Source organism: Salvelinus alpinus, chromosome 1 (genome assembly GCF_045679555.1).
Source record: "Salvelinus alpinus chromosome 1, SLU_Salpinus.1, whole genome shotgun sequence".
NCBI lineage: Eukaryota > Metazoa > Chordata > Actinopteri > Salmoniformes > Salmonidae > Salvelinus > Salvelinus alpinus.
Window position 1 is genome coordinate 38,863,407 of NC_092086.1, and position 26,520 is coordinate 38,889,926.

General features: G+C 42.8%; 1 protein-coding gene across 4 annotated transcripts; it reads right to left on the reverse strand.

Moving 5' to 3' along the window:
• Positions 1-322: 322 nt before the first annotated feature.
• LOC139575498 (monocyte to macrophage differentiation factor-like) lies at positions 323-19,974 on the reverse strand. 4 transcript variants are annotated; one of them, XM_071400500.1, is made up of 7 exons: positions 19,826-19,969; positions 12,622-12,703; positions 12,216-12,376; positions 11,521-11,595; positions 3,437-3,538; positions 3,109-3,178; positions 323-1,996 (listed from the first exon to the last, which is right to left on the reverse strand). In XM_071400500.1, exons 1-7 carry the CDS (start codon positions 19,861-19,863, stop codon positions 1,793-1,795), a joined length of 732 nt encoding a protein of 243 aa, XP_071256601.1. In that variant the 5' UTR covers positions 19,864-19,969; the 3' UTR covers positions 323-1,792. The 4 variants fall into 4 exon arrangements, with proteins under 4 accessions (XP_071256601.1, XP_071256610.1, XP_071256619.1 ...); XM_071400509.1 differs by lacking the exon at positions 19,826-19,969 and adding an exon at positions 13,802-14,215; XM_071400518.1 differs by lacking the exon at positions 11,521-11,595 and having other exon boundaries at positions 19,826-19,974.
• Positions 19,975-26,520: the final 6,546 nt, after the last annotated feature.

Below are 26,520 nucleotides of genomic sequence, written 5' to 3' on the forward strand. Positions count from 1 at the left end.
CATCCACCTGCCAGTCTGATTGATCAAAAAGCTCCCAGGCCCAGCAGCTGTCTCAAGCATCAAGGTCAGTGATTGGAAGGTCTCTTGTTGGGACTCTGTCTGGCTACCATTCTGTCCATGGAGGAAATGAGCTAAGGAGGAGGAAATCCATGGAGGAAATGCAACTCCTTTAATGAAGGTTTGGTTTCCTACACAGAACAATGGAGAAATGTGTTTTCTGTCTGTATGAAGTGCTGTGACAAGCCCCCAGAGGTCAGCTATAGTTTCAACCTATAGATCTAGTACACATTTACAAGACATGGACAAACTGAGACGAAAGGAATGATGTTGAGGGCATTTATTTTTCATCAACACATTAGTAACCAATTTCTTACAGAGTGAACATTGTTTTCTATATGTACAGCACCAATACACCCAATGGATAAAGTAGAGAGTTAACGAGAAGCAGATGTTTTCCCTAAAAAGGCCAGTACGGGATCATGTGCCAAAACAGAATATACAAATATTACAAAACATTGTGGTAAAGGGAGCAAGACATTTCAGAATGGCTACAATACATAACAAAATCATCTGATTTCTCCACTTAGCATAGCTAACAAAATGTCAGGGAGGGGAAAAACAAAGGCATGCTCACCAAGGGCTGTACAGTGTTTTACACAAGGGAAATTTGTGAACACCTGTTCCAAAAACTGTCTCTGGCAATTTGAGAAACAAGTGAGAAAGCTAAAAATGGATAAATCTACCATTCATTAAAAATCATTATAGGGTTGGTTGTACATGCCACATTTCTCAATCAATTCAACTTCATAGTATAATGGTACTGGTCTTCATAGTTTCTCAACTGAAATGGCAAATACTCCTCAAAAGAAAGGTAGGGAATGCAGTACCATTGAAGATCCAAAAACACATAACAGGTGAAAATTAATACAAAGAACAGAGGGGTAAAATTAGGATGTGAGGAGAGTTTTTATTCAGGAAGTGTGTGATATAAAGGAACAATCTACTATACCATAAAAGTGGCAGCAGTGATAATATGTGCAGAAGTTCAGGACATCTCAGATGTATCTTTCTGGAAGTTCAGTCCAATCACAGAGACCCTTTTTAAAAGCTATACCAACTCAAATATTCACCTTCTGAAGGCTCCATATTTGTGAAAAATAATACAATTACACAAATCAGAGTACTTATTAAACATCATATTCAATGGTTCTTTGTGGTTCTTATCATACAAAAGTGCTTCTGAAAAATAAGACTGCACTTAGATACTGATAAATACTGATTCAGACATTTTGTGTCCAATGTGTACAGTGCACATTTACCTCAGAGTGAAAAGCCCAACTCAATTGAATGTCCTTCCCAACTGCTTTCCAATCAATAAGATGACTGACAAAATCACTACAAATGACAGATGATACTAAGTATGGAATGTGAAGTGATACAAAACACTGATATCAATACAGCCCAACATATCATTATGTGTAGAAGATGAGAACAATTTCCAAATGGAAGTCAAAAGTTGATCATTTTAGTTGCTTGGGGGTTCCAAATGAATAACAGTTGTACAAAAACAGAATTACAAATAACCTTTGTTCAAAGTGTGTACAGTCAAAGATAAACCGAAAAACTGTTCCCTACCTGAAAACAGTAAACAATGCATGGTCGTTTTCGTAAACTTTCCGGCTGTGGTTGCATCCTCGGTGGGCAGTTGTGGGAGTCTTTATTAGCTGGTGCCTATGTCGAGAGGCACTGGAGGGCACTGTGTTTTCAGTTAGCCTACTTGACGCGGTGGGGGTCAGGCGTCCCGAATAGTATTAGCAGGGGGACTCCTGTAGAGGTACTTCCAGATAGCGTAGTAGTGCAAGGCTGCAGCCAGCGCCACAAACACGTGCCAGATGGCATGGGCAAACGGGATGACCCCGTCCGACTTGAAGAAGATCACGCCCAGGCAATAGATGAGTCCCCCACAGGCCAACTCACACAGTCCATCCGTGTTGTTCTGTGGAAAATTTGGGGGAAAATCTCATGTAAAGGACTAGAATATTATTCTCCAAGGTTCAGCATATAGTACAGTAATACAACCCCTAAAAACCTTTGGAGTCTGAGTGAACTACCACAAGAAGTCCACAGGGGGGCATAGGAAGCTGAACAACAGATATTCTGCTAATCATATAGCGCTATTCAACTCTTAACCTACGAGGTCCGGAGCCTGGTGGTTTTCTGTCCTACCTAATAATTAATTGCACACAGCTGGTGTCCCAGGTCTAAATCAGCCCCTGATTAGAGGGGAATAATTAAAAAAATGCAGTGGGTCTGGCTTCAAGGTCCAGAGTTGAGTTTGAGGGATATAGTGGTACACAAGTGAAGGGTGGTGATGGAGGCTGTGATCACTACGCCTTGGTGATGGATGCTACTGATAAATGTATAGTAAGTCACTAATACACACATTAACAAATTCATTAACTTGATGTTTTTGCAAGAACACCAGATGACGGTAGGCATTACAAAGGTGCAAAACGATAGAGCACCTTAGAACAACTTCACCACTTTTCAACCTCATTTTCACTATCTCCAGCACAACTCCAATGTCAACGGCCCATTTCTAAGTTTTATAGAAAAAAAATGAAGTGAACAGTTCTACCAGATGACATCATCAAAAGTTGAACCATTTTAAAAACAGTGATTTTCAAACACTATGAGATTGACGGAGACGTGGGGAGCAAGAAAATACCCTCCCTTGGGCAAGAAACTCATTGCAGGTTTTGAAAATCAGTTTTTCCCTTTTAATCCTACCCTGTGATGTCACAGAGAAGCATTTTTTAGGACCTTCTTTTTTTAACCACAGATCATAGAAATGCGCTGTTTTCACATATGTAGACACTGGTTTGGTGGAATTGACAGATTCCAGATTTTCTAGGGCCATTTTAATTAAGTTATGTAAAACCGGTCATGTTTAATGCATCTGCCAGATAGCTCGAAACAGAGTGTCAAAGCAAACAGTAAGCAGCAGATGCAAATGTAAGCAGCACTGCCACTACCGCTGTGAGTGTGGGTGGTGACTGAGTAAGGAGATTACAGCAGAAAGTCAATATGTAAAACTGAGTACGTTACCATTGATGTCACAACCAACGCAGGGAAAAAACCCATAGTCAAATAGAAGGCGAGCTCAACAACTTTATACCTAGAACAAAAAAACACAGAATATTCCATATTAAAAAAAGACCTACCTATCACCAGAAAAACTACAAAATTGAGAACAAAAAAGTGATGATGGTTAGCAGATATAACAATGGCCCTGTTCATCAGCTTCATTGTTATAGGATTCATTGAGACCGTAGTCTGTACATATCCAATTACTCCACTGAAGATTTAGTAAAAAAAATAATATTTACATTGCAAAAAAGGCATCATTAAAATGCAGAAAGGTTATTATACTGACTTTTCGTGGTAGTTGAAGACGTATATCGTTCCTGCCGCAGCCATTAGCCATACAAACCAACGCATGTGAACTGCGAGTGGGCCAAGCTCACGAAGATTCAACCTGGCAGGAGAGAAAGATGATGTTCATTCCACACTTTAGCCTAGGGAAACATACCAACTACAGGATCCTCATCACATACATGAGATCATTTTGAATTACTTGTGTAACCCCGGTTCTATGAGAATACCAGTGACATGTGTCACTTACGGGATATGCCTAAGGGGCGGGTCACAGGCTCAAATTATCCAATCACACAGCGTCTGTTGAAGACAGACTGGTCGATTGGCGAATGAGGTGAGCCCCTCTCCTCCATAAAGGGAGCCACTCGCCAGCCAACTGGTCATTTTCAATCATGTCTCTAGTCCTTGCGCTCTCGCGAAAAGGTGACACATCTCACTCATATTCTCATAGAACCAGGGTTACACAAGTAACCAAAAGTTGTATTTCTTATACTTGTTTCGATGTGTCACTTATGGGATATGGTCAACTCCCATAACACAGACATGCTCTCTGAAGCCAGGGTAGCTCCAACAGCATCACCCCCTCAGAGGCTATGACACTGAGGGAGTATGCCCTACGAAGGTGCAGTGACATCCAGTCGGTGAAGACCACAAACATATGAGGGGTGGCCCAACATGCTATAGCGCAAATCTCCCCTAAGGAGATCCTTAGACCAGTGTCCAAGAGGTAGTCATATCTCTAGTGGAATGAGCCCTTCTGGGCTGTAACCTTGCTATTATATTTTCCAATACAATAGCCTACACTATCTCAATATAGCCATTAACGATGTAGGGGGCCTCCCTTTGCAGGGAGGTGCCCACAAAAAAACGCAGAGGTTGGCTGCCAGTGAGTACAGTCCGCTTATTAGTTTTGTAGGCATAGGGCAGACGGTAAAGCGGGTTAGAAAGAGAAGTATAACATCTGTCGAGGCCTGTGTGACAGGCGAGACACCAGTCAACTGGACGTTTGGAGATCTTCCCTCTGTCCAAAAAGGTCCTGCAATGAAGCATACGGAGCATTTAAGGAATGGTCTGTGTAAGTTACACCACTTCCCCAAAAAACGCATTGTCTGTTTCTCCAAACAATGGGCATGTATGTGGGGCACTGGCACTCTGGATTGTGAAAGATCTTGAGTGGCCGGCTTGTCGCATTCAGATTTATCCTCCCACGGGCTATGCTCAGAGGGTCACGGCTACTGGGTGTGGGTACAAATCTTTCCGTATGTTAGGGTCCGTGGATCCCTGCATAACAGTGGCTACCAGGACTGGTTATAGAGCAGGAGAGTGGTCTCCGCTAACCAGGGTGCACCTGGCCATTGCAGGGGTCAAAGATCAGGGATAAGCCTGTTACCTCGCTCTGCTTAGAGTGGGGGTGTCAGGCCTAGGAAAGAGAAAAAGCATAGGGCATTACCCTTGAGAGGGTGTGCCGTCGCTTCCACCCCTAGTGGTGCCTAATCATAATTTAGGGACAGGGTCTCCAAAAGACCATTATAGGGTTGACGCTTCTAACAGTGTCTTCTCGAGTCAGTCTGGATAGATGGGGAGGCCGGGTTCTCAGGGACTGGTTTGAAGTGCCAGCATGCGAGTGTCATGCTCACCCCGGGGCATAATAACGCCACGGGGGGGGGGGTAAGGCAAAGAGTGTCCCAGTTAACTAGGATACCTCATAATGGGTCGAAGGAATATGAGCATGAATGTTTCTTGCAAAACATGCTTGATCCTCTTGGACTGCAGGTGGCAATAGGTATGGCTATTTCGTGTCACCGAGCGGGGTTCTTTGCGCGAGAGAGACCGGCCAATGGAGTGACTAACGCCCCCGTGTAGCCAAAAGAAAGAAGGAAACATGCTGGTTACCCAGATCCTAATCCTAAGCAATAGATCAGCTACAGGTAACTGCCAAAATAAAGGAAACACTTGAGAAAATGTGGCATATTGAAAGCAGGTGCTTCCACTTAGGTGTGGTTCCTGAGTTAATTAAGCAATTAACATCCCATCATGCTCATGTATGAAAATGCCCAGTTGCCCATTAGTTCATTGTCTTTGAAAGAGGGGTCTCAAAGAAGCATAGGGGGTTTAAAGCGTGTGTGTGTGTGTGTGTGTGTGTATGTGTGTGTGTGAGCGAGTCACCAGATCTCCACCCAATATGGGAGATTCTGGAGTGCGCCTGAGACAGTGGTTTCCACCACCATCAAAGCCTCTCGTGGAAGAATTGTGTCGCATCCCTTCAATAGAGTTCCAGACACTTGTAGAATATATGCCAAGGTACATCGAAGCTGTTCTGGCGGCTCGTGGAGGCCCAACGCCCTATTAAGACCCTTTATGTTGGTGTTTCCTTTATTTTGGCAGTTGCCTGTATGTGTCTGCTCTGTTTTGGCCCTACCCCGGAAGGGAGGGTTAGAATGAGCGAAGATCCCCTCAGCCGCTCATTCAGAAAGCAAAGGTGGAGCTGACCTAATCTCAGACTGCGCAAACCAAGCGCAGGTAAGAACGGGACAAGGAAAAAACGCCAGAGCGCATTGGACTTGGTGTACCAGATTGCTGTCTGGGGCTCCGGGGCCCAGCAAAGGTAACCATTTTCCCCCCTCTTATTTTTGGAATATGGAATACTGTACTGACTGTCCTATAGCTCAACAAAAAAAGTTTTCTATCAATAGAGCTAAGTTGCCATAAAATTGCCCAAAAAAAGACTTTGGTCCTTAAAGTGAACCCCAGAAACCTGATTTCCTGTTTGTCACTATGAAAACAGAGAAAGGTGCAAGGTTTCTCCCCTGCCTTGCTCAGTTTGTGATGGCGCCTCCTGGTGGTAGTACCGAGGAGGTGCCCACATTAGCCTGTTTTTACTGTGTTGCTAGTGCAAAAGACAGTTAGAGGCAACAATGCCATAAGGCAAGGAAAAATAAGGAAGCCATGGTATAATAGCAAAAGGCAATCTGTCATCCAGCTCCGTATGTCAGAAGAGACCGGAGGGAGAACGGACATGCTAACTTTTTCATCCCTGGCTAAAACCTGAGAAGGTGCCAAGCGGAGAGTCCAAGGGGGATGGCACTCGTGGTAAGAGTGCACATCCTCCATCACGAAAGTGCGCTGTTGCAAAAGGGAATAGTGTATACATATTATTATTATTTTTTTACATATGTGCCTCACCACTGTCACGCGAGAGGGAGGGACAGCTTACGTTAAACCCGAGAGAGAGACCGTAGGCTTTGCACACTATCCTCCTCTGCCACTTAGGGCTGTGACCTAGTTTGACTGGCACTTCTTGCACCCCTTAGGGGGGTTAGGAGGGCGGAACCTTGCTGAGGCCGCAGAAAAGGATTGTTTGGCTTCAGGTTTGCCTTGATTCAAGGGCTTAGCCTGGGTATTGGCAGTCTGCTGTGTCGCTGGGGTTTAGGGCCCCTAAGGCCAGCTTGCTGCCCTGTCCTTGCTGTGAGGCTAAGATGAGTTCCAGTGGCTGCCAAAGGGCCGGGTTTGCGGGGTAGGCAGAAGTTGAAGGTTTCACCTTCTTCCATACACATGTTGCACTTATGCTGCATGGCGGCGACAGCGGGCCAAACAACTCCTTGGGTATCACAGGAGGTCCACTTTTTCTTTGTCTGTCAAGCTGGATAAGCTTAGCCAAAGAGCCCATTCTCCCACCACCGCCAGACTCATAGTATGACCACAGCCTTGGATAGCATTATGGGAGGCACAGAGTTTTAGATCTGTAGCCATACAGATCTCATCCCAAGAAACTGGATTCAGAGTACCTGAATCCAGTTGCTTCCCCCACATCCTCCTGCAACTCTGCCTGGTAGGCCAACAATAAAGAGGTCACGTTAAGTTCTCAGATTTAAAGGTCCAAAGCTCTGTATGTCTTATGGAAAATGGAGGCAATAAAGTGATCCATCTTTCCAGGGAGGGAAGTGCCAGTAGTGCTAGCAGCACACTGTGTGGGGTGGAGGTGGTCCGCCAGTGACGGCTCCACCTTGGGAGGGTTGCGAAACCCAGATCATTCATGTCCTTGCTAGGGAACCCCTAGCCAGGATGCTGCTGGTAAGGGGCTTATTCCATGAGCTCCTAGCCTCTCTGAGGCAGGCTGTCACCGTGGGAAGCAGTTTCTTAGCGGGGCCATGCGGGATAGGAGTATTTTTCCAGAGCTGGCCAATCGATACAGAGACATCGGGACTTGAGCTACTACTAAGCTATATGGAATTATTTTAAAGAAGGTCATACCAAGGATCATTTTGCTATTTGATTGGGAATTTTAAGACCCCTTGAGGTATCAAAAAAATATATAAAAAATGTATTTAATCAAAAATTATTTGGGGCCTTACTGCTATTGGCCCATACAAACGAATTGACTACATGGTACAACATATAGTCCCAGATACATGTATTAAACCCCTTATTTTTGGCACTAAACAGTCTCCATATACAGTGCATTCAGAAAGTAATCAGACCCCTTCACTTTTTCCACATTTTGTTACGTTACAGCCTTATTCTAAAATTGATTAAAATAGTTCCCCCCCCCCAACTACACACAATACCCCATGACAAAGCAAAAACAGTTTTTCAGAAATGTTAGCAAATATATTAAAAATACAAAACTGAACTATAACATTTACGTAAGTATTCAGACTATTTACTCAGTACTTTATTGAAACAACTTTGGCAGCAATTACAGCCTCGAGTCTTCTTGGGTATGGCGATACAAGCTTGGCACACCTGTATTTGGAGAGTTTCTCCCATTCTTATCTTCAGAGCCTCTCAAGCTCTGTCAGGTTGGATGGGGAGCTTCACTGCAGAACTATTTTCAGGTCTCTCCAGAAATGTTAGATCGGGTTCAACTCCGGGCTCTGGCTGGGCCACTCAAGGACATTGAGACTTGTCCTGAAGCCACTCCTGCGTTGTCTTGGCTGTGTGCTTAGGGCCATTGTCCTGCTGGAAGGTGAACCTTTGCCCTTTGTCTGAGGTTCTAACCTGCTACAGATAACTTTTCATCAAGGATCTCTCTGTACTTTGCTCCAATCATCTGTCCCTCGATCTTGACTAGTCTCCCAGTCCCTGCCGCTGAAAAACATCCCCACAGTATGATGCTGCCACCACCATGCTTCATCGTAGGGATGGTGCCAGGTTTCCTCCAGACATGACACTTGGCATTCAGGCCAAAGAGTTCAATTTTGGTTTCATCAGATGAGAGAATCTTGTTTCTCATTGTCTGAGTCCATTACGGACCTTTTGGCAAACTGTCATGTGCCTTTTACTGAGGAGTTGCTTCCATCTGGCCACTCAACCATAAAGGCCTGATTGGTGGTGCTGCACAGATGGTTATCCTTCTAGAAGGTTGTCACATCTCCACATAGGAACTCTGGAGCTCTGTCAGAGTGACCATTGGGTTCTTGGTCACCTCCCTGACCAAGGCCCTTCTCCCCTGATTGCTCAGTTGAGCTGGGAGGCCAGCTCTAGGAAGAGTCTCTGTGGACTCCAATCAAGTTGTAGAAACATCTCAAGGATGATCAATGGAAACAGGATGCACCTGAGCTCAATTTCGAGTCTCATTGCAAAGGGTCTGAATACTTATGTAAATAAGGTATAGGTTTTTATATTTTTAATACATTTGCAAGCATTTAAAAAAACTGTTTTTTCTTTGTTATTTATTTAATTTAACTAGTCAAGTCAGTTAAGAACCCGGATGACGCTGGGCCAATTGTGCACCGCCTTATGGGACTCCCAATCACGGCCGGTTGTGATACAGCCTGGATTCGAACCAGGGTATCTGTAGTGAATCCTCTAGCACCGAGATGCAGTGCCTTAGACTGCATAACAAAATGTTGGAAAAAGAGTCTGAACACTTCCCAAATGCACTTTATATACACTACACTACATCCACTATGTGGACACCTGCTTGTAAAACATCACATTCCAAAATCATGGGCAGTAATATGGAGTTTGTCCACCTTTTACTGCTATAACAGCCTCCACTCTTCTGGGAAGGATTTCCACTACATGTTGGAACATTGCAGCGAGGACTTGCTTCCATTCAGCCACAAGAGCATTAGTGAGGACGGGCACTGATGTTGGGCGATTAGGCCTGGCTCGCAGCCGGCGTTCCAATTCATCCCAAAGATGTTCAGGGCTCAAGTTCTTCCACACCGATCTCGACAAACCATTTCTGTATGGACGTCGCTTTGTGCACAGGGGCATTGTCATGCTGAAAAAGAAAAGGGCCTTCCCCAAATTGTTGCCACAAAGTTGGGAGCACAGAATCTTCTAGAATGGCATTGTATGCTGTAGTGTTAAGATTTCCCTTCACTGGAACTAAGGGGCCTAGCCCAAACCATGAAAAACAGCCCCAGACCATTATTCTTCCTCCACCAAACTTTAAAGTTGTCACTATGCATTCGGGTAGGTAGTGTTCTCCTGGCATCCGCCAAGATTATTTTGTCGTACTACCAGATGGTTAAGCGTGATTCATTACTCCAAAGAACGTGTTTCCCACTGCTCCAGAGTCCAATGGCGGCGAGCCTTACACCATTCCAGCTGATGCTTGGCATTGAGCATGGTGATCTTAGGCTTGTATGCAGCTGCTCGGCCATGGAAACCCATTTCATGAAGCTCCCGACGAACAGTTATTGTGCTGACATTGCTTCCAGTAGCAGTTTGGACTTCGGTAGTGAGTGTTGCAACAGAGGACAGACAATTTTTACGCACATCAGCACTCGGCGGCCTGCCACATCACGGCTGAGCAGTTGTTTTTCCTAGACGTTTCCACTTCACAATAACAGCACTTACAGTTGCTATTCAGTAAGGCCATTCTACTGCCTATATATGTCTATGGAGAATGCATGGCTGTGTAGTCGATTGTATACACCTGTCAGCAACGGGTGTGGCTGAAATTGCCGAATCCACTAATTTGAAGGGGTGTCTACATACTTTGTATATATAATTTACTTCCATAAATTTTTCCGATTGCAACCAGGGACCTTCAGACGATTCTTGAGAGGCCTGTGAGCATCCTAGACCAAAACAACCAACATGTACGTTAGATTAGTGTGTAGCCCAAACTGTTCGGACGCTACAGGCAGAAGTTAGCAGATTGGCTGTACAGACTTCAGACGAGTCTCAAGATGCTTGTGGAGGTCGTAGCCAATAGTCAACAATAGTTTGTAACCCAAACCGTTCGGACGCTACAGACGATTTTGTGAGAAGACCAATTTTTGGGATGTCTCATGGTCTGACAAACACTGCTCTAGCTCTGTCACCTTTCAACGCCGATGCGGAAGTGTTACATAGGTGGATGCGGGGGATTGAGACGCATCCAATGCAAAAGAATACATATCTCTAGCTTAAACTGACAGATTTTTATGGGGATCGTTTTATTATGCTAATTCGATTTCCGCAGGGGGTGCAGACATCAACCTTAGGGAGTTAATACAAACATGTAAAAGTAGATTTGAACCAGACAAGAGAAGAGAGCTAGCAATTGTACAGTGTTGCTGGTAGTAAGGCTGGTGCGGTTAGCTTGCTTTGTAGCTAGCTAGCCAGGTTAGCTTAAGCATTGAGGCGGGAGCTAGACATTTGTTAGTGGTTAGTTAAAGCCTTACGGTGTGTGATAGCCTAGTTAGCCAAAGCGAGGGCTAACCGAGTCTCGGTAGCTAGCCATGTGGCACTACCTGAAAACCGGAGGCTGAACGAGTAGAAAGTGACTTCTACTCGAAGCAAAAATGTTCCTTTCGGTCAGTACTCAACACTAATCGACAAGAGCTGAGGTTCTAAGTTCGGCAGCGTTAACCTCACGGTTCGCCTGAGAACAGTTCACTAGAAAGACAGGAATCTAGTTGTGCTGAGGAGAGCTTTTAGTGAACGCGGTCACTTCCGCAAGGTAGAGGCAAGAATGACCAGTTGGCAGGCGAGTGGCTACCTTAATGAAGGAGAGGGGCTCACCTCATTCGTCACTCTGTCTCCAACAGACGCTGTGTGATTGGATACATCGAGCTTGAGATCCGCCCCTTAGGTGCATCCCATAAGTGACATATCAAAATTGGTATTAGAAATAGAACTTACCATGGTGTGTAGGAGGCAGCGATGAAGAAATAGATGACCACTCTATCACACATATGAAAGCAGTGCTCCACAGACCTAGAATCAAGACCAAGCATTCAGTTTTTCTCTCATTGGTCTTTGATTGCATCTGCCCACTCATACCTAGTATGCAATTAAAATTATTATGTGCTGGGTGCTGTATAATATAACTCAGGTAGTCAGACCGGTTACTGCAAATTAAACTCACTGAAGTATCTGACATAGGCTTTGAATAAGCACCCGCGAATAGGCTACCACTGCAACAAGTGCTGCTGGGAAGCTCTTGGCTTGGACTTTCATTTTTACCAACACATGGCTAACCTTTGTTTAACCAGCGCTAGGCAACTGCTCTTCGCAAAAATGAGTTTGGAGTTACCTTTCTAACTAATAGGCTATGAGTTTACACTTCCTCTTTCAATTCAAATGTGGGGAGGTCAAAATAATCAAACAAATCTATTCATTTTAAAATGTTGATTACTTCTCCTTTCCATTCACCTGATGATAAGACAAGACATGTCAAAAATTATATTTGCTAAAGTATGATGGGGTCCCTGGGTCGCCGTTTTGCCTGGGAGGGGGTCCCTGGGTCGCCGTTTTGCCTGGGAGGGGGTCCCTTGGCAAGAAAAGGTTGAAGACCCCCTGGTCTAGTGTGATAGAACATTCCTCTGCCTCCTCACCTCATGTGGCTCTTCTTCCAGGTGATGATGTGGAACACAGTGGAGACCAGGAAGAGGGCACAAAGGCCCATGCCGTACACCCAGGCTGTGATCTTCTCCCAGCGGTCGTCTGAGAGCCGGTGCAGCAGGGCCATGCCCACAACGGCTGGTACGATGAGTAGCTGCAGGGTACAGACAAAGGGAGACAGATTAACATTACCAACTGTTGAAAACTATCATTGTAACATACACTCAGTGTAGTTTATAATGATAGTGTTTTTGGTCAAATGTGTTTTCTCCATAACCCTATCAACACCAGGTAGAATTCCGTCAATAGACTTAAGCATGGGAAAAAGAGCAATTGAGGTCTGACATTTGAAAACCCGTCTTTGTACAGTAGGCCTACACTTAGGGAACGTGAACTCACCGCGTGAGTATAGCAGTTTGCAGCATGCTCATAGCAGGTGGGCTGGTAGCGGCAGTTAGCAGAGGCCCGCCTGTTCATGAACCTGAAACATACAGCAACATGCAGCAAGTGTTAGTGGGGCAGGTAGCGGGGAGGACTAGGGGCTGTTACAATACTGGTGTTAGAGGTTATCCTGATTCAGGGCTGTTCCCACACTGTTTCTGGGTTGTTCATGCAACAGTATGCCATGCCAATTGAAGGAAGCAGGAAAATAACACGAGAAGACCAGAAACTGACATACAGTACAATAAAATAACATTTTGAATAATAGCCAGTGTGTAGAATAATACTCAAACATGCAAAGGAGGATATTACATTTTTCTACCTTTGTATAGGACACTTCACCATGAAGAGAATGATATTCATAATTATACATTTCTGTATAGTACAGACCCATGATGTCAATCTGTTACAGTCATTCTGTTACCGGGTATTGATCCACTTCACTTAGTGTAGTTCAATAACCAAAACAGATTTGTTCATACTCAAGATGTCATATCATAGCTGAAACCTAATTCTTAATGCAATCATTTTTGAATCTTAATTCGAAGTACTTATTTAATACTTTTTGAAAAACGTGGTCACAGAAAAAAGTGAAGGAGATTTTACTGTAATTCTGTTACCAAACTTTGCATCTGCACTGTTCCTCAAATAAGTATTTTTGTCAAATGTTCAGTGGCAATTGTTAAAACTATACTTTTGCATATAGGTGTATGTATATTTTTTGCATTCAATCGTTTTTGTTTGCCACACATTTTAAAGTGAGTCTCAGCGTCACTCTGATAACATGGAATTGCCCTTCATCAAGGACATATACCCATTATTTACAAAGCCATGATTGGACAATTATGGCGACTTGTTTTACCGGATTCCATCTACCTGCGCTATATCGCATTTCCTGGTGGGAAACATTGTAGCTAGTAGGCTATAGTACTGCATGCTACAATAACCATGTTTCTGCTTCATTCATGGCTACAAAGAAACAATCCATCTAAGAATAAGGCTCAGTAAATGCCAATAGCTAGGTTCACTTACGTTAACAAAACCACTTGCCTGAATAAATGAATGCCAGCTATCTATCTATAGTTAAATTCATCATAATGCAAACATTGGATAACTGCCACATTTTTAGCTAACCCACCTTTGAAGGCTGTTCACTCTCCTCATTTCAATGCCTTCACGCAAAACGAAGGGAGGAAATCACGAAGCAAGATTTAGCTAGCGAGCTACAGTCAAAAATAGGAAATCAGCAAGCTAGCCAAATGGGAAATTAGAAAGCTAGCCAAAACAAGAGAAAGTGAAGGCCCAGCTATCGTCATCAACTAATCAGTCATCTGTGCACATAATAAGATACCCCCAGTCCAAATCAATACATCAAGACACTATTTTAGTATTTTCCTTAATACCATTGTGCTGCAAATATAAACTAGCTTCAATCGATTACATTAATACTATCATTTTAGCAAATACATATCCTCCTGACACTTGTGTCCCCTTGTAGACACCGGCGTTGTTCCCTTTTTCACGATTGAAATGTGTTTAGTTCATGCAAAGAGATTTTGAATGACGGATGCTTGAACCAATAATAACACTAAAAGTGTGGGGCCTCCTCCTATCAGACCAATCAAACATCTGATGACAGTGTGGGTGGCTGGAGGAGGTCTCAAAATCTGTAACACCATGATGGACAGATGTAACAGTAGTAGTTACTTTTGTTTTTCAACCAGCAACAAACACTAAATATGGGTTTCCACTAGTTACTACAACCCTAAAGTTAAAACGCTTTATCGAAAAAATTAATGAGAACCTAAAGTAGCTTTTTGGTCTTAAATTAAGGTTCGGCTTATGCATAAGGTTAGCAGTGTGGTTAAGGTTAATGTTAATGTTAGCGTTAGTTTTGAAATCAGATTTTAATTTCAATAAGAAAAATTGTATAAATTGCCGGGGTTTATGACTTTGTGGGTGTGGCAAGTAGTGACGAAAACCTGAATATGCATCAAAAATTATTTGTGTATTCTGTTCAGAGTCCAATATCATGTCCTGTGTCATAAATTAATAATTTATTTTTCTAAATTCAGTTTTTTAGTATTGACTGTTTATCTCAGTGCTAATAAACTTGAGCAAATAAACTGATATTACATCATAGGCCTGTTTCAACAGATGTATACTTGCATGCAAAGAGATTAATTCACAATGTTATCAGATGCAAATATGTCCCTATGGGTAATTGTGTTGTGCTGTATGTTGACAGGACACAAAACAATGTGCTGCTAGCCTATGTTGAATTGCACATCAGCAAGGTATCTGATGAGCACTCTCTAACCATGAAGTTACATAACAGTGACGGCATTGTAACTCAGCAATGTATCTGATGAGCACTCTCTAACCCATAGAGTTACATAACAGTGACAGTAATGTAACTGGATCATTCAGGAACAGCATTAGATAACACAACACATAGCTGTTTACAAAAGACTTTAAGTGCGATATGCAAGCTTAATGAGTTTCAAACTGACAATTTGTTTTTCTCTTTGGGCTATTACAACCAGAGTGAAACATAAGCCCATACTGACTCAACTTCAACGCAGTGGCATTGCACAATACCTTTCAGAACCATTAATAACCAGCACATTTATGCATGAGAAGATAACATTCCCAAATGTATCCCTTTTAAATGTTTGCGTTGGTAAACTCAGAATAAGATGTATAATCAACCCCTTAGAGAAAGATTTCACATGTTATCTTTAGACAGACAGGTAAGCCTCTAAGTATGAATTCATCTCTCTGGTTTTATATGTTGTGATGCCAAAGGATTACAAAAATAGCCCTAGGCTAATGTGTATTGTAGTTCATGAAAGTCAAATCCACTTTTTGCACAAGATCCTATCCCTAGGGTACACCATGCACTGGACAGTTCAAATGTGGTTTATCCAGCCCAGGAGGAGCTCATGGTTTACAAGCTGTGGAAGTACAGCTGAGATGGTGGCAGGCAGGCAGGGTTTTTAAGAATGACATTAGCAGAGACAACGGGAGGATGCGAGCAGCCATATGTTAGGGTTTAGTGTTTCCTTGTTCTTGCTGCAAGGCTGCAGTTCCCCCATGGTGCCATGCTAACACCCCTAATGCGATACAGGACTGAGACATGGAGGTTGGCATTCTGTCATACAAACACAGGGTTTAGCAGCTCAGCATAGTGTCCCTGTGTTTCTAAATATGCTATAAAACAGTGTTTAGCTCGTTCTATTTCTGACACTGTTACATGTTAGAGGCACATGCAGAGTTCTTCCGTTACTCCACTCTGCTCACAGTCAACAACCTGAAGACCCATTTCACTTACTCCACTAGCCACAACGGCAGTGCAAGTGGAACAGCTCATGTTACAGAGGAAGTGTGGTTAAAGGTCCCTCAGGTCAGGTATTATGTTAAGCATCTGACAGGAATCACCCTCTGTGTCACACTATGGCTACACATACTGTAAAGGCTGTGTGTGACCTATTTTCATTGATTGCTTTTAAACACTCAAAGCTTGCCCAACAAAGCCCTCTGCCAGGATGTAAAAGCTCCCTACACCATGTAGATCAACAGTACCAAACAATGCTCCATACTGCCCAACAGCAATGTACTGTACTGTACATGCACACAGCAGGCCATGCTGTTAATATGACATCTTTAGTGGCTACTGTAAGACAGACACTGGTGGGACTACCCACAGGATAACAGAGGCTTTGTGAAGACACGTGATGCCAGGTTTAAACAGCTCTGTAATTGGTTTACTGTTTCATGCTGGAATACAGTACCTCTAAAAAGGGAAGACATGGGAATCCCAATACTGTGGATTACAATAGGCCGGAAACACCTCTAGGAAAAGCTACGGAATATTCCCATCCTCACACTTAGAATAACAACAACACTAATTCTGTCTGACAAAGATGACAAGAAATGTAAAGGTGTGATATTCAGATGCTTGATGAATCAATGTTGTCAATGTGAAAAGGCTAAACATCTAAATACATAGCTATGCCCTTTGAGGTTTCAGTAGAGATGGAAATAAAATGGCTGCTTTTTGCAATTCATGGCATGGTGGATATATTAGTGTATGTTATAGCCATGCTGTCAATGCCCATTTCAATCAATAAATCAAACTGCTGTAAAGTAAGATAGAGCCTGTGTTGTGTCCCAGCCTCAACAGAGTTCAGAATTGATCTAGTAGCTAACAAGCTGAGTATGGCGTGTTCTTAAACTGTAAAGCACATTTCCTCCTGTAGCAAAGGATTACTGGTGTAGTGTCTGCATAGAGGCATGACAGCCGGCCTGCACCCAGCTAATAAATTGGTGCAACATTGCTCTTCACTGTTGACAAAAATACTGCAAGCATTTTCAGATATTTGGAACATTTGGATTTATGTTCACATTAGACCTCAGGAGCCCCATTGTCCTGCAACATGTTGCCTTTTCTAAATGGTACAATTATTTGTTCCCATACAGTATATTCTTACATGGGATTCTGTGGTATTCTATCTTAGTGGTAATTATTTTTACATCTTAAAACTCATCAGAACATGATCCTTTCAGATTGCTAGTTTCTCATCAGTTGGAATCTCTTGATTCCAGCTTTTGAGAAATACATTTTCCCAAGTAAATTACTTCAAGAATATAAGTGTCTCTCTCTGTCAATAACTGATAAAGAGATGGTGTGATTCCCTAGGTGTTGATGCTGTTGTACTGTAATCTTCTATTGGTACTGTAGGTGTTGATGTTGTTGTACTGTAATCTTCTATTAGTACTGTAGGTGTTGATGTTGCTGTACTGTAATCTTCTATTGGTACTGTAGGTGTTGTTGTTGTACTGTAATCTTCTATTGGTACTGTAGGTGTTGATGTTGTTGTACTGTAATATTATATTGGTACTGTAGGTGTTGATGTTGCTGTACTGTAATCTTCTATTGGTACTGTAGGTGTTGATGTTGTTGCACTGTAATCTTCTGTTGGTACTGTAGGTGTTGATGTTGCTGTACTGTAATCCTCTATTGGTACTGTAGGTGTTAATGTTGTTGTACTGTAATCAAGCTATTGGAGTTGCTTTGCCAGGTGTGTCAGCTCAGGGCAAGGTGCATACAAGTAGCATTTCTAAGTATAAGGACTAAAACAGCTTAATTTGTTTATGCTCCAGGTAAGATGGCATGGGCAAAGCTATTTCGGTGTGTACAGGTGCTAGTTTTGGCAGTGACTACTACGGGTTTCCGTCACACCTTCGAGTGAATGTATGATTACTGCCGTTTAATTATATTACATGCAAGGGCTTAATTCAGTTTATAGCCTCAGCTTGCACTCTCTTTTAGAGATCCTAATTCAAGCAGATTGACTGAATAATTGGATAAGTGTTAGCCACAACCTCTGTCTCTCAATATACTGTAGTCGTTCAATGGAGTCTGTGATGGCCTAGTGAATTTCGGGAGGAGAATGTATGGCCACGACAATCCATACCTGCGAGTCCTCATGAGGCCTGCATTGTGGATGCATTCTCCCCTTTCAGCATTAGGACAACAGAACAAAAGACAGACCCTCTCTAGCGTCTCATATACCTATAACACAGATGCCAAATGGAAACACTGCCAGTCAGAGTAAAAGAGGAAACACATTGGAATCAGACAACATCAAGTCAAGGAATGTGTGCATAGATTTGGCTATTTAGTGAGTCATATACTGTAGATTAGGCAAAGTCAGGACTCAGGACCTACAGTAACAGCACTGCGTCACATCAATAAATATCTATGGGACTTTGCTCGTTTCACGTGTACACTGCAGAGCTGCACTACATTATGACTGGTGTGGGGCTTGGGAATACAATGTTCCCATCGTATCTGTGTCACGAGAGATACATGTTTATCCGGGCACTGCATGGCGTGCTCTCTGTATCACCAACAAGTGAAGTGCCTTGGGCAGTCTGGACCCTACAGTCAGGAAATAGCCATGTGTGTGCTGCAGACACCTTTATCAGTATTAGATACTGCAGCTCTTTATTGGAACAGTCCATGTAATATTTACATGCACTGATAGGATTCAGCAATTATCAAAGTAAAACACTAAATAGAAAGTATCTTTATTTTTGCTTGATGATAGGAGTAGTCTGTATCAAGCGTCTGTAGTTTCATTATTCATAAGGGAACATTTGTACAGGAAGCTACTACTCATACAGGGAAATTATACAAAACAATAAGCACTTCAGAAAAAGTACACAGTATGCAATATTGATTGATTGATGTGTTACTCTGACCATTTGTATCTTCAATACAGCTTGTAATTAATGAGTTAACTGTATATAAACCGTTACATAGCATTTGTTAATGTATTTATTTACATGTATCAACTTGTGTTGGCTGAATCAAGTCACATGTCTTGACATCAAAGGGTTAGCAGGTACATATCTGAAATGGGCTCCATAAATAACCTGTTTCTCATGGCGGGTGGGAGAGCGATTAAAGAAGCAAGTCTCAAAATAACAGAATAATCTGGGCCTCACAAGTCAGGACCATGGTTGGACAGCACTTGGCTGAACTGTGGTCGGTTACTTCATAGAGACTCAACACTGTCAAGTTATGTAATTGGCTAATGGCTACCTTAGTTTGCCTATAAACAATATGAGGAAATGTTGGGCAATCTCCTAATCTGAAAATGCCAGGGCACACTTTGTAATACACTCCTCCTGAGTCCTGATTGAGATAGGGCAATAAGTCTTTCATCGATGAAAACATTACACTAGCAGAGCATCATACAAATACCTATCAAGTAACATTTGACAAAGTAGTGAAGCAAGATGACAATGAACGCTCACTGAGAGGGGACAGACCTGTCTCTCTTTAAAAATCAAAAATTATAACTTGTAATACTTTGTATCAAATTTAAACACTGAGGCATTTTGTGGTGTAATAACTAGTTGAGCTACGTGCAAAGATAAGGTTTGAAAACTGCAACCATTTTTCAGTCAGTTGCATTTCCCTCTCATGTCGTGTAACACAAACCACTGTTAATAGTACAGCTCCTGAATTCCATGTTGATTATCAGTTGTGACATTTCTTCTTTTAGAACAGGCTTCTGTGATCCACCAGAGCTTTCTAAAAGACGGATTTCATGTGCATCAATACTGCACACACATGCCTCTCTCTTACCGTCTCAGACTGGTCTTCTGCAGGTCCAATCCTAGCATTGTCCTGGCCACCAGGGAAAAATACAGTCTAAAAAATAAATGTAGAAACAGATTTTTAAAAACATATATGTACAAAAGTTTATCCCGCTGCGATAATTCCAACGGGTGGTGAACTGAGTTATTCAGCACCACAGTAGTCCTTCTAGAATCTAGACCATGGTGCTCTTCTTCTCCCTGAAGTCTGGACTGGGCTGAGGCTCATATGAGGTGACCATATTGGTCTGGTCCCAGCGTTGATGTTGCGGAGAAGGGGTGGTCTGCTGCATTACCACCAGTCTGATTGGGGATTGGGTAGGCACAGGGTCCGGCGCGTACTCCTTGGTCGGATCCTTGCCCCGGCAGTCATACATTATACAAGATATCAGGAACACCAGAAGCAAGATAACATAGCTGGCGATAAGGATGCAGAGGTTCAAAGTGACAGGATCAATCTCCGAGAAGTTTTCCTTAAAGCCCATGGTAGCTGCCTCATACTGTGCGGCCCACAGGCCCAGAAGAAACAGCTGGTGGATGGGACGGAGAATGGAAGACGGTCGCCTTCAGTGGAGCTGGAATCACTAAACTAGCAAGTGACAGCAGGGCTTTCTCTCTATCCCCGGCAATCTATCCTCGTCAATCTCCCCTCTCTCTCTCTCTCTCTCTCTCTCTCTCTCTCTCTCTCTCTCTCTCTCTCTCTCTCTCTCTCTCTCTCTCTCTCAGATCACAGTGGATATGTGGCTTTGTGGTAAAAATACTTTAATCCATGCCATTCCTCCAACCTTGAATTTCTGTGATCAATGATTAAAGCTGCTCTGTTTAATAACTTAAGCCTCAGTTGTAATTTCAACAACTGAATCTCGTATAGGATTCTGCCCATTTAAAAAGGCCATTTTTGAAAGCCTGTGTTATATCACCAGAATCTGTTTATCAAGGGCATATTAATGTCGGAAACAGCACGGATTTAGAGAATTATCAGAAAAAGCAGGGTGGGGACGGACAGTCTGTCGTTAGTATGAACATGTGTATGACGCATTTATGAGTACTGTGTTCTGTGTCTGTCTCTCTGTGTGTGTGTTGTGTGTATTTGTGAATGTGTGTGTGTAATAGTGTAATCTTAATCTTGATTGTGAGTGGGGATTGAGAGAGGGAGCCATCTGGCTAAATAGAGACCCGAGATAGCGACTTAAAAAGCTACTCAGATGTGAAAGAGGGGTCTTTGACTTTCATATTTTCAATGTTAAATATCAATGCAGGCATATTTATTGTGTTAAATATGTGTGATCAGTACTCTTCTGTTCACTGTGTGTATCAGAGGATTGACAGTCGTTGTAGGCTGCCGCTGCAGAGATATCAGAGGGCGGATTAACGGAATTGAAAGCGTTCCTATGAGGTCAATAATCTGTGCTGACGCATTTCAATTAAGGCAGTGCCATTTTTCATTTTCAAATACTCATGCTCTGTGGAAGAGAACTTCCACCACAAGGACATTTCTTTACCATATATATTTACTGATATCTTTTTACTGAGTGAAGCTAATGTTGTTCTTGTGGTATGGTTTTCATCCTTTTGCGTTCAAGCGAGAGGGTTAGATGAGCAGCAGAGGGCAGTCATCATTGTCAACATGAGCATGAGCTGCGCAGTAGGAACAGCACCATCTATAGGATGATAATCTGAACTTTGACCCAAACTGCCATCACACACACACACAGACACACAGACACACACACACACACACACACACACACACACACACACACACACACACACACACACACACACACACACACACACACACACACACACACACACACACACACACACACACACATACACACACACACACACACACTCCTGTGTCTGTCATGTATGGGGACAGGCAAACTGCAATGTTCTACTTGATGTCGTTGGTAATCAATATTTGTTTATTAGGCACTTCAATACAAAGAGATGAGATTTGATTGGTGCATTGTTATGAGCGCATACATGAGTTTTAGACTGTATTCTTGAACAAGGATAAAACCAGATAGATCCTATGTGAATTGATGAACTTCTAACAGCTCTGTTTTTAGAGTTCATGTTCCTCTGGATCAACTGGTCATTTATCAGGATGATTGTCTACAATGGACAAGCCCCAAACAGATGACATGCGTTTTTAGAACAAAGGACAGAGCAGTTTTAATTCGAAAAAGTAAGAATTTCTTTGAAAAATAGGTTTCATGTTTCCAAATAACATCACAGGCTTAGTTAGGATTCACTGTTACTTCATAGCAGAACTGGATTTTCATGCCTTTAATAAGTTTTTAATGTTCTTGTGACCAATGTCAAAGGTTACAAAGATTTTTCATAGACACACCAAAATGTCATGATCTAACTGTCCATTTGGACATTGATTTAAAACTAGAGGGTTCTTTTGGCCTCTGAAGGACAATCAGCACAATATTTCATGAACGCTTATGAAGAAGACTAATGCCTTCTCTGTCTTTGAGTAAAAAGTCCTCATTGCGCAATATGTCCTCTGACAGTCCTCTGCACGTCAGTCAGTTCGTCATCACTTGTTAATCTGGTCAAATTCCCAAAATGAGCATCTGGAAAAGGCTACGCCCTTGTGTGGCGGCCTCAGCAGTAATACAGTCAGCCTGTCTGTTTGTGGCTTGATATGCAGAACATTTTCAACCTGCATTTCTTTAGCAAACATCAACCTTATTTTTGGAGGCCAGAATATCCTTCTGGGAAATGGTACATTTTGGCAATGAGATGACATTGTGGGTATGGATTAATATTGGTAAGGTCATTTGCAGTATTGCAATCCATATAGCTTCATTTTCAAGATTACTAAACAAAAAATAGCACATTGACATTGGGTTGAAGGAAAATCTGAGGGATGTTTTTGTTGAGTTGTTTGGAAGTAATTCCAGGAGAGGATATGTCAGGTTTGTCTGTCTGCCCCATGCCCATGGGTGGGGTCTCTCTCCTGTTTATATCTGGGCCGACGATCTTTCCCAGCTTCAGACCTGGTGCCAGGGTGTCCGGCCGTCTCCACGGGGCTGGAAGCAGACAGACGCCGTGAGAGAGCTGGGGAGAAGGGATATGTAGAGAAACCTGCCGGAGGGCCTTGGGCCTTCCCATCTGTCGTCTCTGTCTGGATGGAGCCTTTCTGTTTGTGGATGTCTGAGGATGCAAGGGGAGTTAGTCTTTTCTTTGACTTTTCCGTCGACAAAAGCCTCACATTCTGCTAGTGCACAAAGACTTTACCTCCAAGGGAAAGAAACACAACACAACTCTGCTCAATGTTTGTTTATTTTCCCAGCATGCCACTAATACTCGGTGGTGTCCCTCCCTCCATCAGACATATCCTGACCCCCCCACTCTCACCCCTCCAAGTCCACAACAAATGAGTTACAAGACATACACATTCAAAAGGTCCCTCCCCCTCTGCAATCCAACACAATGTGAAGAACCTTTTTCGCCTATACTAGCTTTATGTTCAAATACTGAACAGCATGGACCTTTGTCTTGACATATATGGATTCAAGCACTCTTGTCTTTGTTGCCATGGTGTCTCTGTGGGCAACCATGAGGGTGCGCCAAATGTAGAAAGTTGTTACAACTTAACTGACATCAATCAAAAGGCAGCATGTTTACATTTGAGGTTTAAATGCTCTGTTTTACAGATCTGGTAATAATGAAATTCAGTCGGCGGACACTGGAGTACATTGTGTTCTTTCTACTACTAACGAATGTAAGATATATTTTATACAAGTTTGGAGAGTTTAGCCATGCCAGTAAAAAAGATTGCAGAGGTTTCAGCCCCAGGCTTTTTAAAAATATATTTTTTAAATCAGAGTGCTAATTTTGTAATGCGTTAGCGTATCAATTTCTCGCAACAACCCATAAAATCCAGACCTCCTCGATGTGGCAAAGGTTTCCCTATGACGTTAGTGGGATATCATCTACTCTCAGTCCCTATCCTCCATGACTGTTGCTGAGATCTGTTTCTATCTAAAGAATGGAGGAGTCAACCAAGAAAACATTTGTTGCTGAAAGGTTTAACTTAACTGAAGTATCAAAGTTTCCTTCCCCCATTAAATATAGCGTTCCACATCCGGTTCCTTTTCATAAGGGTTTAGTAAGTTTAGAAAAAAGATCAACGTAGACACAGCCCCCTTTACTGGACATAAGGGAACTATTACTCACTCGGAGTTGCCCAAGCGGCATACACAGTCATGAGGTGCTGAAGCCAGCAGATGTTGTGAACGTGTCCCTGTTCTTTGTGTCTTCAGTCTCCATGAGTTACTCCAGAGATGTTCCATGAGGTAAGCAAAGAGGCAGGGTTATGCAATCAAAAGACAGCTGAGGGCAGCTCCTGTTCGGCTGCAATGTGTACGAATACCACAGGAGAGACATACTGGTCCATGGGAACAGAGAGTAGAGGGAATCTAGACTGAGGAACCAGGGGGTTGAGGATTTGTTTCGTGTTGTGTTTATTTCCTTCAGAATTGTTTTTATGAATAGAATAACTTGTTTGATCAGGAAATTAGACCTGAACGGGAAGGAATCAATGTATGGTGTGGTAAACCAAACTTACCCACACTCTACCCACAGATCTGTTATTTTGTTCATTCTATAGTAATTGTTACCACATTGCTGTATCCCGTTGGCCAGACCTTCCTGAACACGTGTGAGGGGTTGTAGGCCTACCGTGCACAGGTCATCACATATTGCACTGCCGGTCTAGCCCTATCTGATAGTGTTGCCATTAGCCTGCATTCTTGAAATTTGTCCCAAAACTCACAGACTAGTTCCACACTTTACCTCTGTATGCACTGTGTCCTCAGACCCAAATAAGGGAGTGACCTAGCATCTAGCCTGATATATTAGTAGTGCATTATGATGACTGATTATTTCAGAGTAAAGGGACCATTAAATTGGACCAGGGTGGAGCCGTACCTCTCGGGGGGACAGCAGCTGGCGGGCGACTGGCGGACTGAGGCGCTCGCAGATCTGATAAAGGCCTAAAGGGAGCCTTTTCCTTCCTGAAAGGCGGACTGTTTGTGTTAGCCTATCCTCCGTCTCTTCTTCTGGGTGTGGGAACCTGCTCCTCCCAGAGCTCATGGCTTCCTCTAGTCAAGGACCTCACAAAGCACGACCAGTCTGTGTACCATGTGACTTACATTTAAAGCCCAGCCTGGGAGAGGAGTGCTTTTACAGTGGTGTTAAACCGCATGTGACACATGTAAAGACCCTTACCGAAACACCACATGAATCATTGAAATGGTTTTTAGACAGCACTAAATTACAGATGTAGGATTTTAATTTGATCACTCTTTTGTTGCTGAGAATTTTCTTGCACAGGAGGAAATGCAAACTTGTAGTATATTCAATGTTTTAAAAGGATTCTAAAGTTTGTCATTTCCACTTGAAAATATCAGACTTTATATGCATGATTTGCCCTAACAAAAAATGTATCAACCCCTACAAAACATTTACATGAATTATAATCCACATAATAATTCACATTTCCTGATTCTTCAGAATTATTTTCCTGCTGTACTAAACTGGCTCAAATTAAGATCCTACATCTGTAGCCTACTTAGACATCTATGTAATATGGAGTAATAGGATTTCAATTAACTGTTTTACTCTATATGAAGTCTGTGTAATCCTTTGTAACACTCTTCTCTGGCCATATGTCTCAGAACACATTGCAACCTATAGCAATGTTCTACATACTCAGGAGGACAGAGGGCTGTCGACAAGGGTTTTCTTTCTCCGTCTAATGCGTTGTTGACTTGTTTTATTTGCTTTAAATCTCACTCAGCATCAAAGAGACTCTTTCGCCTTGCAGCTCCAGAGGAGCTCAGATTTACACGTGGGTCCCATTGGCCACAGTAATAAGTCATTGGGGCACTACAAAACAGATGCCCTGACTGTGTCCCCTCTCCATTGTCCTGCATACGTCATCAGAAATGCTGCTGTTCTCTTCCCTAGGGAGCGCTCAGAAGAACGTCCAGAGCTGATTAAAAGCATGCCGAATTACACCCCGAGACCACATTAAACGCTCCCCCACTGTTTCCCACAGTAACCTATTCACACTTGTTCAAGATGAGGTGATGCTTGGAGCTGGGGTCCCACTACTCTCCGCTGGGCCACATTCCCTTCTTGTGCTCTGTGTGACCAGGTCTGACCAAGTCCTAGGCTCCCAGGCTGGTTTATGGGGCCATAGCTTCTGGGTGTGAAAGTTACCTGACAGAGCGTGGCAAATAGAAAAGCCTCTGGGCTTTCACTTCATGTCACATAAGGGCAGAAGAAGGTAAATAAATATACATTTCTGTCTTCGTCTCCATTAATACATTCAAGGATGAAGCGTTTAGATTATTCCCTCGATATTTTTTCATTTTCCCCCAAAGATCAATACATTTATAGCATAACTGTATTAGTTTATCTGTTGAGGAATATCAAGGTGGTAACCTAACCAACAGCAGAAGTAGAAGTTTCTACTTACCATTCAAAAAGATCTATGCAATGGAGTTTTTGAACGCCTATAGAGGAAAATCCAACCCTTTACAAAGTAGCTCAGCTGTTCAGATGAAAGGAAACCGAGTGCTGTGAAGAAGCTACTTCCCATGACATCATTGTGTTTGTTAAATGACCTCTGCAGCTGTGTCAGACACACCTTGT

What these genes read in the sequence shown, in the direction of transcription:
- LOC139575498 (XM_071400500.1), bottom strand. Translation starts at nt 19,863, where the DNA reads ATGCTAGGATTGGACCTGCAGAAGACCAGTCTGAGACG. An exon ending in CAGAAGACCAGTCTGAGACG is followed by an intron (nt 12,704 to 19,825) that starts GTAAGAGAGAGG and finishes TGTATGTTTCAG; the next exon opens with GTTCATGAACAGGCGGGCCT. An exon ending in CGTTGGTTGTGACATCAATG is followed by an intron (nt 1,997 to 3,108) that starts GTAACGTACTCA and finishes AATTTTCCACAG; the next exon opens with AACAACACGGATGGACTGTG.